General features: G+C 34.4%; 1 protein-coding gene across 3 annotated transcripts in view; it reads right to left on the bottom strand.

Annotated features, from left to right (window-relative positions):
• The window catches only part of LOC118188230 (protein grainyhead-like), a 285,114-nt gene that overhangs the window by 112,012 nt on the left and 160,389 nt on the right, over positions 1 to 12,713 (bottom strand). For all 3 annotated transcript variants that reach the window (XM_085806975.1, XM_085806973.1, XM_085806974.1), the window contains 2 exons: positions 1,930 to 2,041; positions 477 to 571 (listed from right to left, as the gene is read on the bottom strand). In XM_085806975.1, coding sequence (XP_085663101.1) covers positions 477 to 571; positions 1,930 to 2,041 — 207 coding nt within the window. The remainder of the gene's footprint in view (positions 1 to 476; positions 572 to 1,929; positions 2,042 to 12,713) is intronic.

Here is a 12,713-nt window from a genome sequence, read left to right as displayed (position 1 = left end):
TTGGCATAAAAATGACACTGTATGGATTGCTATGGGAGTAATTCCATCCGAAGTCAGTTCAGCTCCCTGCCTAGCTGCATAACAGTTGCTGTTGTCAGAGCCAGATGCTCAACATACTGATTTCTTTATGTTCACTGCATCAAAGTTGCCTGAAATGTTAGTGGTTTGATTCTTCCATAATAATGCATTTTTAAAATAAAAATAATTCTGCTAACTACTCTCTGTCATGGGACAGCAATTTCAGCAGCAGTAGTGGGCACTAACACTGTGAATGAATTAACAAAATAACCATAAAATTTAGTTGGCAGTATTCGAATATTCATGTATAGTTTTTTCTATAGTACTAATATATTTTTGGAAAGTTTCTTTACATTGATTAATTAATATAATTTCAAAACAAAGTAAATGGGAAAATTTTTTAAGTCTTTAATGATTTTGGGCTTTTATAATAATTAAAAAAAAGAACATAAATTTACCTTTGCAGGGCTCTCGAGAGGGTTCCAATAGAAAGAAATTGCATTATGAGTAATTTCATCGATTTGACCAAGAAGCCCTGTACTATTTTTGGTATCTGTAAATAAAAAACATAAAATAACCTCATTTTAAAAACAGTCCTTTTACTCCACGATACAGCAGAATTTACATCCAACACCTGATATATGCATACAATATTTTATACTTTGTTGCGATGGTAGCTGAAAAGGAGTTTTTTCAGATGTAGCTTTAATTATTAGCATCCTGGGTATATTAAAACGAAATAGTAAGGTATTCATTATTACCATTTCTTTAACTAATCGGAAGAATATTTGTTAGACATTAATGAAGTAATACAGCAAGTCTCAGTTTTACATTGATTCGAATTCGAACAACACTTATATCAAAAACACAAAATCTATTATTTTGACACGCTTTAATAATACCTCCAAATCCTGTAATAAACAAGCGCTCTTTTTGCAGGTTTCAATTATAGTTTTAATAAAGCTAAGATGCCATATACTATTCTTGAAACGTTTTATATTCGACGACTAAATTTGATTTGAGATTCATGAGTTCGAGAACATTAAAATCTGTATTACAACTCAACGCACAAGTCTAAATTTGGAAGCTGAATAATCCTAGTATGCTTATTCAGTGTTGCTCAACCATTTTTTTAAGGTAAGCTCAATAAAAGTTATTTTAGAGACCCTATACAACACTGCAATTTCTCTGTTATTAACTTCACTTAACGAAGTTCAGAATACCTAACGACTCATCTAACTGGAACTAATAGATTAGATGCATTGAAGTAGAAAATAAATGCTACTGATAGAAAATTTCGGTGACCTATTAATATGCCCTCGTCACATCGAACAGGACCTCTTGCTCACTACTGTCCAAATTTGACGAAATGATTACAGTTATGAGTCGAAGGATAAATCCTTGACTTTTCCATAATTTCATAAAAGAAATAATCTCTAGTTAGAGGTAAAAGTTTCTTTCGTAAATAATTTTGATCAAAGAAATCCAAGTTTTGCTTTTGGCTTCATATGGCTTAAAGTGTCATAGTAAGCTGCAGATGTTTTAATATTTTGCTTTTATTGAAAGGCAGAGAAAAATAAATTACAAATCTTTGCGAAAAAACTAAATCGCCCCAAATCAGTATGTTGAAATGAGCTATTTCAAGCAGAAATACAAATGTTTAAACGTAGAAAGAGGCCAGAATTTGAATAAAAAGGCGAAATATTATGTACTAATAAAAAATGCTTGATTTCCGGGCATTGCTGAGATAGACGAAAGCAATAATTAATGTCCTTTAGACAAAAAATATGAAGGTTACTTAATTAAAACTGATTTATGCTTTACTATTATCCCGCATATTGTAGATTTTCAACTTTTCATAATTTTCATATTTTTTAGAGGATAACCAACAATAATTTAAGTATTACTAACCTGCGTCGAGAATCCTTTGCTTGACGGAGTGCTGCCGACTGTGCCAGGACTGCCAGGCCTTTAATTCCTCGTCAGCGGGTTTCTCTTCCCGAAACATCAACATGATCACAGACTGAAAAATGTAAGATAATTTTGTTTAGTCGAAATTATGTCTAATCAGAAATTTTTCTACAATTAATTCTTTGCAGTTTGTTAATACAGCATAATGTAATTAACTCAATGCATAATTATAATGTACAGTAAAAGGAAAAATACGAAATAGCTTCCCAATGAAAAAAAAAAAAAAATTACTGCCTGATTCTTGGAGGTTTGCAGGTTTAATCTGAAAGCAATTTCTTTCTGCTGATTGACAAAATCCGAATGTCGAAAAGTATTTAATATTAAAATAATCTATGAACAGATTGCTTAACATTAGCTTTAAATGCTCACAATTTTAAGCGAATAATAGCTAGAATAAAAAAAAATATAAAAGTTGATGCAATAGATGAAATAGATGACAGTTCACTGAAAAAAAAAAAAAAAAGAGTAATCCCCCCCCCTATAAAACACATTTTTTCTTTAAAGGAAGACTTTGAAAGACAACTTCATATAGAGCTTTGTCATTTCACTAAATTAAACTTCTAGTTGAATTGTAATAATTGTTACATTATGCGCAGAGATGGTTGTATAGAGTGAAACGTATATCAGTACTAAGAGAGAGGAAAGAAGAATACCGGCGTGCTATTCATTAACATTTGGAGAGCAGAAGTGCGAGGTTTGTTTTTAACTTCCACTGCAATCTGCTATTGAACAAAGTGAACAGCTAAATATATGAGAGAAATTACGAACTTTTTTACACATAAAGAGCAGCTCAAGAAAATTTATGAATCTACATGATTAAAATGATCTTTAAATTTGAGTTGAATAGCAAACATTAGATAGCACAAATGGAACGCTGTAATGTGCATAGGCAACTCGCATTTTCTGATTTATAATGCTGAAAGCTTCGTATATCAAGTATCAAACATATAAAAGGTAGACTGATACAGAACAGGATCGGAAGAAATGGGCGGGGCACCAGAAATTCAACAATTATTTTACAAGAACAGTTCCTAACCCAATAACTGTACGGTTTCGTCCCAATTTTCATGGAAAACACCCTGGGGAACAGATCTGAGAATCTTCCAACCCTCTGCTCCTATTACAAAAACACGGAAGAGGCCTTTTCACTAAACAGTGTTTAAAATGCCTCTATGTCGCACAGGCACTATATGCTTAAGCCTTCTCTGTGATTCGTATTCAAGTCCAGCAATATAGTAGCTATCATCGCTAACCGTATCAATTAAGGCGGCAGAAGAAAGATAAGTAGAGTGACATTAGGATTTAGGGCATGGTAGGTGTAACTCATGTTCATTATGACCTCAGCTTATGGACGCAAGCTGTCTCTATGCCATTCTAACAGGCTATGAATATCAAACCGTCGCTTAAGTGCTTACACTAAAATAGCATATTAATGTTTATTAAGTAAAAATGCTGTTTTAAAAAGATTATATAAGACAGGTACCCAAGAGAGAAAAGTTTGGGAAGCGTCAACTTAGAGTAACTCTGTGGATTAATAAAGTGGAAATATTTTGCAGAATTCGATATGTGTTTTGGCAGAAGATGATAATGTTTATTACTAAACAATGGTAGTATAGTGATAGATAGCTAGATAGATAGACATATAGAGAGATAGATAGATATAGATATATAAACACAAGATGAAGAATTTCAAATTAAGACGCTTTTATTATTCAAATTTCGCAAATTGCTATGAAATTAATTAAATAATTAAGAGATGATAACTAAATCAAAATTAGATCACGAAAGGGGGTCTAACACTCTAACAGAAAGTACTCGTACCAAAATTAAAAGAAAAACAATTCAATAAAATTAACATAATATAGTAAAATTGTATAAAACTGTTCAAAATTCTTTTTTAAGAGGCAGCCGAAGAATTTTCAAAGTCGTGTTTCTAAATAGTGTCTTGATGTCTGTGAATCTTTGAAACATTTCAAATAAAAAATAAAAATTAAAAATGCCAATTAGGGTAGTTTAATTAAAATTAAAAGCCGCTCGCAAATTTTTGCATACAAATCGCGTTATCAAAAATTGGGAAAAGCGTTAAAAGTTAGTACTTATTTGCTACTCTATTTTTCAGCCGAATAAGAAATAATAAAGAAAAGTTCGGCATTTAAATGCAGGTATATTCTTATTATTTACGAATCCAATCTGATTGGTTTCATATTATTTGCGATTGCGTTTTAAGTCTTTTTTGTTTAGAATAAGTTTCTTTGAAAGAAAATGAAAGCTTTTCTAAAGACGCTAGAAGTCTCGCAGAAGTCCGTTACAAAAATAAATTTATGTTTGAAAGCTCGTTTGGTTTGTCGCCTGTCATAAAATATGTTAATTAATCGCGCAAAGATTACTCTTCAGTTGCACAAACAACTTCTCAAGCATGGCATAATTCTAATATCGCCTATTTTTCTGGACTATTTATAATAATCCTAATATGGATTCGCGCATTAGTCATATCAGAGTTCATATTTTCAGATTATTTAGTATTTCAGAACATAGAAAGGAACTCAACTCAGTGGGTGGAAATACTATTAGCTAGTGAAAAGTGTTTCAGCACACCAAAGTAATTGAGGTCAGATATTTCCACACTTAATGGAAGAGGGGAAAAAAAAAAAAAAAAAAAAACCGAAAGAAGCGGCATCCTATATTTTAAGAGAGATATAGTCGATTTCCATAAGGAATACTTCTCGTTCAAAGTCATTTTTCATCTGCCTTATTCACCATGGGAAATATCCAGGTTATGGATAATTAGCCCAAACATTATTTTATCCGATTCCTCTACGATAAAAGAAAACAGAGTAAGAAAAACCGGAAATATATATAATTACAAACATCCCCTGCAGTCTTCGAAGCAATTTTATCTTCAAGGTCGTGATCGGAGCTTAAGATTCTGGACTGCGGTAACTCGCATGCCATGAGTTCCACAGAAGTGTAAGAAAACGAAATTGTGGAGACTGTCCGCCAAAATAAAACTCTTCAAAGCCAAGGTTCTCACGGAGTTCCCTCCCCAAGATCTGATAGACTGATATCACCCAAAGGCAACTTATTAGATTGGATTATAACAATGGATGTTTCACAATAAAGCTTAACCTTGAGTAGACTCCTATGAATGTAAAACTTGAACTCGCTTTTATGCTTATTTAGATTTTTCATTTTTCATGGCCTTAATTTTTGCGACCTACTTTGGATTCTGGGGAATCAGATGAATCCTATTGTTTATTGCTTAGTGTGAAGACTGGGGAAAGGTAAGGAGAAACCTAATCGATTTATAGACTTAGACTGTAATTATCTTATAGGTATGTAAATAAGGAATCATAACTTATCGAACAGTCATCATTAACTTCTAAAGTTACTTTTCTGGAATGTAAAGATTCCACTTTAACACTCCATAATAGTTTTTATTTCCTGAAAAATCACTGCCAATTATAGAAAAATGGGTAAGCATTTTCAAAACTTTATACAGTCATGAAGTCACTTTTTTTCTTGATACAAGAGCCAAACCTAATAAGCTAAAAAACTTTATACAATCATGAAGTAACTTTTTTTCTTGATACAAGTGCCAAAAGTAACAAGCTAAAAAACTTAAACCCGGCCTTTATTTTCATAACCGTTGGTTGTAGCCATATACCGTTAATAAAGCCATATACTTCCAGTTAGCCATATACGTAGTTAGCTTCCGTAGATTGTAACCATATACTTCAAGTTACAAAAATATTTACAATGACATAACGATTCGTGTTTTGGCATTTTTAATTTAATGCAATTAATTTTGTAAAAATTACGAAATCTTATACGGTCCTCCGGGCTCTATAATTAATTACCTTTAGGAATTTTTTTAACTCGTTAACTCTGTTTTGATAACAATTCGACAAACATTATTTGATATTTGGTATTAGAGTCAAGGATGATATTTAGGGGCATTTAGATAAATTTAAGATCAAAATGTGTATGCAACAAAAAAATAAAATAATCAGTTTAGAAAAATGTTTCTCAAATTAAGAGATTAAATGACGAGACGTTTCAGTGCAGATTATTAGGCAAAATAATGTATTTTTTTTTCCAAAATGTAAAGCTTAATTCATAGAATCTTAAATGAATTCGTGTTCTAGAGGAACCTAGTAGATTTCAGTATTGCCACATAGTCAAGTTGTAATATTATTTTCATTAATTAAAAATTAAAAATATTTGCAGTTTAACGAAATTTTTTACGATTACTGGGTGAGGATTCTAAGATTCTAAAGTGACGAAGTCTTAATGAGAATATTAATAACGCATTTTTAATCTTTAGACAAACTTGTAAATTACTTGTGTGAAAATCTATCGGCATACTAGATGTGGACCCACCAGCGGCCAAGCAATAAAGGCATTAACACTGGTAGTTCGGTCCGGGGGTCTGAATCCTGGCGAACAGGCTATCTGCATGGGCCTTTCTCCCATGAATATCTGGCTACGAACCTGTTTTCCCTAAAATCTTCCACTAGTTATCCCTTCCTTCTCGGATACCATTGTGTGTGTCCCGCAATCAAATAATACCAAATGTAACAAAATTATAAATTAAAGAAACTAGTAAATCATAAAACAATATCACTATATAGCATTTAAGGGGAAATTTCAATCTGCAGTTATTCTAATTTATTTGCTAACCAATCCTTTAATGTAGACTGAAAATGACATAAAAAAAATCGCAACTTTTAAAATTAATTAAGACGATCAGTTTTGTAGTACGGGAGTCAAATTTTGTGTGCTTAATTTTTTATAAAAAGTACAACGTTTTTCCTTAGTATACGTATTAGCACCAGAGGAACGTGCAAAGAGTATGATTTCGTAATTTTTTTTGCAAAACTGATTTTTTTTTAAAGTTAAAAATGCTGAAAAATGAATATTTGTGTGTTTCATTTCGTATTTCATATTTAACCCGAAATTCAATTCAAAATATTAAAAAACATTCTTTTTACATGATTTTAAGGTGATGCAATCATTGATATGTTTGCTATTACTCTGACTGTCGTGATACTGACGTCGAAGCTTGTTTTGGAGATGTAAAGAATAAAAACTGATTCTGTAAAGTAATGACTAAATTTATTTATTCTGCTCTCCTTTTGATGAAACGTCTCATAAGCCCTCATTACATAATCCACAGTGGAAATGGGGGTCATATCCTCTAGATGAAAAACACTGGGTTACAGCTGGTAGATTTATTATGGAGAGCTGAAAAACAAAGAAGTGCAAAAGAAGACAGATGAAGTTTTTAAAAAGGAGGAAAGACCGTACATCAACTTAGTAATTCATGTTGGTTGAATCAATAACGTTTTCGAAATTAAACTGAACCCAAATTCTTTCTCTACTCACATAGACTTCAGATCTGTCGATATGGCTAAATTACAAAAATATGAGACTGAGAAAATAACTAGAATTTTATATTGCAAATCTATTGGGTTGGCTGAATGTAATTTCGGTTTGCACATATAGATAGCGTTATGTTTGTTTCGTTATTTCTTTCTCAATCTTGCATCTTTTTTTTTCTTTTATGATTTGCCAGTGACACTCTAAGGCTGCTAAACAAATTCTTTGCATCTTTGTTTACAATAGCTAGTTAACGTTCAATTTTAATAACGTGTTTTTAAACGTTCAATGAAAATTATTATTTTCGACATATCTTATGTTTTTTATTTTCGTAAAGACAAGAAATCAGCTGAAGTTCGCAAAGAGCTACGTGAAGTTTATAGTATTGATTGCTTAACTGAATGCGTATGCCAGAATTGGTTTAAAAAAATTTCGTGCTGGAGATTTTTTTACTTGAAAATGAACAACGTTATGCCCGACCTTCTGAAATTCATGATGACAAAATTGAAGCCATAATTGAATCGATTCGTCATATAACCGTGCGGAATATTGCTAAAAGGTTGTAGAGACAGGTTAGTTTTGGAAGCCGGAGAGATGAAAAATTAGCGACTGCCTTTGACGCGAATCGAACCACGGAGCTCTGGATACCGGCCCAGCGTGCAGAACCACTACACCACGAAGGCACGCTAGGAAAGCGGGAGAAATACCTTTTATCCTCCCCTTTTTAAAGGGTGACTGGGGCTTTTAGGGGAGCCAATCGTCAAATCCTGGGTACGGAGAATCATCATCCAACACCCTTTTAGTTCGGGCGTCACTGTAGAGACATTAGGTTAATTGGAAAAGCCGGAGAGATGAAAAATGAGCAACCGCCTTCGCCGGGAATCGAACCACGGAGCTCTGGAATACCGGCCCAGCGTGCAGAACCGCTACACCACGAAGGCACGCTAGGAAGGCCGGAGAAAATACCTTATATACTTCCACTTTTAAAGTGCGACTGTGTTTTTTTTTTTTTTAGGGGACACAATCGCCAAATCCTGGGTGAGGAAAATCATCATCCAACACCTTTTTAAGTTCGGGCGCCACTATAGAGACAGTAGGATTTATTTATTTTTTTTGGAAGCAGGCAAGATGAAAATTGAGCAAACGCCTTCGCCGGGAGTCGAACCACGGACCTCTGGATACCGGCCCAGCGTGCAGAACCTCTAAACCACGAAGCAACGAGAGAAAAGCCGGAGAAGTACCTTATAAGGTTAAATGTATCACACAACAATTGAAAATTACATAAAATGTCATAGATTCGTTAGGAAGCTCTATATTTGAGTTCCGCATGAATTGAAAGAAATTCACTTAACATAACGAATCAATATTTTAAATACGCATTTCAAACGTAATACAATTGACACCGTTTTCAAACGAACTATCACTGATAATGAAAAGCGGATCGTCTGTAATAACCTTAAAAGAAAATGATCAGGGTTCAAACAATGACGTACCAGTACAAATCATATCGAAAGCTAAATTGCATCAGAAAAGATCATGCAGTCAATTGGGTGGGATTACAAAGACGTTGCTCATTTTGACCTTCTTCCAAGCAACCAAAAGATCAGCTCAAATGTTTCATGCCAAAAGCTTATGAAATTAGAGGAAGCAATCAAACAGAAAGGCCAGAATTGGCAAATCTCAAGGAAATCAATCGCGTTGCATCACGACAATGAGAGGCCTCACACAACTTTGACAACACTTGCAAAACTATTGGAGTTTGATTTTTGGAAAGTGATGCTGCATCCCCCAAGTAGCACCAACCTTGCACCATCGATACAAAAGTTCTTAATGGTCAAAATTACACCATCGATACAAAAGTTCTTGATGATCAAAATTACACCATCGATACAAAAGTTCTTAATGGTCAAAATTACACCACCGATACAAAAGTTCTTAATGGTCAAAATTCCAGAAATAACGATAACCCCAAATAGCAGGTGTTGAGGTTTTTGATGATAAAGACCAAATGAGCGCAGAGTCCTGAAGTTACCAGAAATATGGCAAAAGGTCATTGAATAAAATGGAAATTATTTGACGGATTAAAGATGATTTTTTTTTGTACAAAAAGTATTGAGTTTCACTTCACACTAAACACCAAAATTACTGTCTTGCCAACTCAATAATCCCTTTCTGCTGCGAGAGAGCTTCGCTTAGTTTTACCTTAATTCACATAAAACGTAATACTTAATTTTCATTTACATTCCATAATATCAAGAAAATTTGTTTTAGTTTCCATTTATTTTTCTTAATCCCATGATAATTTGTGTTTCTCAAGAGAGCGATCAAATTTTCGAGAAAAAATAGCTATTCGCTTGTCAAATAAGGTACATTGCTTTCTTCCAGCAGTGCCTTAATTCAAATAAATGAGAACAAAATTACCCCTCAGTAAAAATTACAAGCATTTTTTAAACTCGCATTTATTCAAAGGAATTCGGTAATATGACGTTTATTTGTACTGCATAAAGGGTTTTTGTAGTGAGGAATCCACATTTTAGTATTGATTTTGATCTTTGGAAAAAATAGAACAATGCTCAAGTTATCAGAAAGCTGAAACCTTTAAATAAACCCATCAGTTTTTAATGTAATATGTATTGTTACGAATTTTGCATAATGTTGTCTTTTCGTCAGAAATGTTCATAAATTCAGGGGCAAATCATTTTTAAACCTTCTCTTGAAATTTGTGCTCCTTTTATTTCTCCCGCCTTCTTAGCGTGCCTTCGTGGTGCAGTGGTCTGCGCGCTGGGTGCGTATTCCAGAGGCCCGCCGTTCGATTCCCGGCGAAGGCGTTGCTAATTTTTTCATCTTTCCTGCTTCCAGAAATACCTAATGTCTTTACAAAGGCGCCAAAACTGAAAGGGTGGTGAATGATGAGTCTCCACACCCAGGATTAGCCTATTGGGTCCCCTAAGAAAACCCATTCGCCCCTTTGAAAGGAGTATATAAGATATTTTTCTCGCCTTCTTTGCGTGCCTTCGTGGTGTAGTGGTGTACATACTGGGCGCGTATTCCAGAGATCCGTGGTTCAATTCCCGGCGAAGGCGTTGCTCATTTTTTGAAGTCTTCTGCTTCCAATTAACCTAATGACTCTACAGTGGCGCCCGAACTAAAACGGGTGGTGGATGATGATTCTCCACACCCAGGATTTGGCGACTGGGTCCCCTAAAACACCAGTTACCCTTAAAAGGGGAAGTATACAAGGTATTTCTCCCGCCTTCTTAGCGTGCCTTCGTGGTGTAGTGGCCTACATACTGGGCGCGTATTCCAGAGGTCTGTTGTTCGATTCCAGGCGAAGACGCTGCTCATTTTTCACTTCTTCTTACTTTCAGAAAATGCCTAATGTCTGTACAATTTTAGTTGAAGAGTCAATACTGAAAAAAACAGCATTTGATTTATTCGGTCAATTTTGTGCTTTTCCGAATATATTTTAATGTAAAAGTAGAAATTTCAGTAATTTAATTTGTGCTGCTAACTTTCAAATTAATTTAATTTAAATCGGATGTCACTGTCATTTCATTCATGTTTCAAGCGATGATTCGAGTAACTATTGTATATACCAGTGTAGGAAGAAATCGCATTGTGTATGTTATGGAAAAACTGCTGCAGTTTTCGAAGAACCACAGAAGTAGTTCTTGTAGAACCACAAAACTAACACTTTATATTGCGATTGATCATCATTTGCAGGCAGCTAAGGCAGGGAGATAAAAATAATAAGTATTTGACCACAAAACCGGTTCCAACTACTGATACTTGGTACATGTTTCATAACACATTAGTTTAATATGTAAAGATATTCCGTAATTACATTTTGCAGGCCCTTGGTCTTTATTTTTTATTTTATAGTATCCACTCAGATAGGTTTAAATACTTAGTTAAGTATATAATATTTATATGCGGTTAAGGAAGGCTTAAAAGGGAGTTGTGGCAAATTGGCTTCCCTGAGTAAACCTTGCAGCAAAGGTGTCCCAAAATTAACGCAAGACTTCAATTTGCCACCACTCATGCAGCAAAGTCTTGATAACCATATTTAAAAACCATTGTTTAGGGTTAGTAGAAATGAAACTTTACACGTCAGAGCAACGTGTTTTTATTGTTGAAAAATATTTAAAATGTCATGAAAGTCTGAAGGCCACAGTTCGAAAATTTCGTACAAAATATGGTTGGAATAGTGATTTAACTTCGTCAACTGTAAAGAAAACAATTGACATATTCATCCAGACTGCATCAATTGGTGATGCTAAACACGCTGGTCGTCCATAAACAAGCCATTCAAATGTCAACATCGAAGCAGTGCGTGAAAGTGTTGGTGAAGTCCAGGAACAAAAATTCGGCGTCGTGAACAAGAATTGCAAATTGCAAGAATCTCTCTACAGCGTATACTCACTGAAGATCTGCGTCACTGAAGATCTGCGTTCAATTGACACCAGAATTGAAGCCTAATGACCATGTACATGCAAGAGAGTTCGTCGAATGTATTATTGAACATCAACAAGCGAAACAAAATCATTTTCAGCGATGAAGCACTTTTTCACCTCGATGGCTATGTTAATCGTCAAAATTGTCGCAGTTGGGGTTCAAAGAACCAACATGTGATAGACAAAAAAAAAAAAAAAAAAAAAACAAATGCATTCACAAAGTATCACTGTGGGGTGCGGATTTGGGGCTGGAGGCATCATTGGACCTTTTCGAAAATGAAGCTGGTCAAGCAAGTGAATGTTACTGGTGCTCGATATCGCGACGTGATAACACTGCTCTTTATGCCTAAACTGGATGATATTGACGTGGTTTGATGTGATATTGATGTGGATCATATTGATTATGATTGTGGTTTCAGCAAGACGGTGCCACATGCCATACAGCCCGTGAAACAATTCAGTTACTGCATGAGATATTTCCCGGCCGTGTATTCTCTCGTTTCGGTGGTGAGAATTGGCTCCCTAGATCGTGGATTTCTTTTTATGGGGTTATTTGAAGCAGTCAAAGGTCTATGCCAACAAGCTCATAAGTACGCCAGCATTGAAGGAAGAAATTCAACGCTACATCAATGAAATTCAGACACGTTTATGTAAAATGGTCATGGAAAATTTCGACAAAAGTGCGCGTATGTGCCAGCAAAGTCGTGGAAACCATTTGCCTAATGTGTTATTTCATACATAACCCTATTTTTCGTACTTTAGGATTCAACAAAAAAAAATAAGAATTTAAAGATAAAAAACTGTGTTTCGTATTTAATTCAAATCTTGCGTTAATTTTGGGAGATCCTTTAGAAAACATTCGAAAGGATATTTCTTTCTTTCCTTCGTCTA

The sequence above is a fragment of the Stegodyphus dumicola genome, chromosome X1 (genome assembly GCF_044657685.1).
Source record: "Stegodyphus dumicola isolate Sdum_Otavi_A_Nest chromosome X1, ASM4465768v1".
Classification (NCBI taxonomy): Eukaryota; Metazoa; Arthropoda; class Arachnida; order Araneae; family Eresidae; genus Stegodyphus; species Stegodyphus dumicola.
This window is presented reverse-complemented; position numbering and strand designations above follow the sequence as displayed.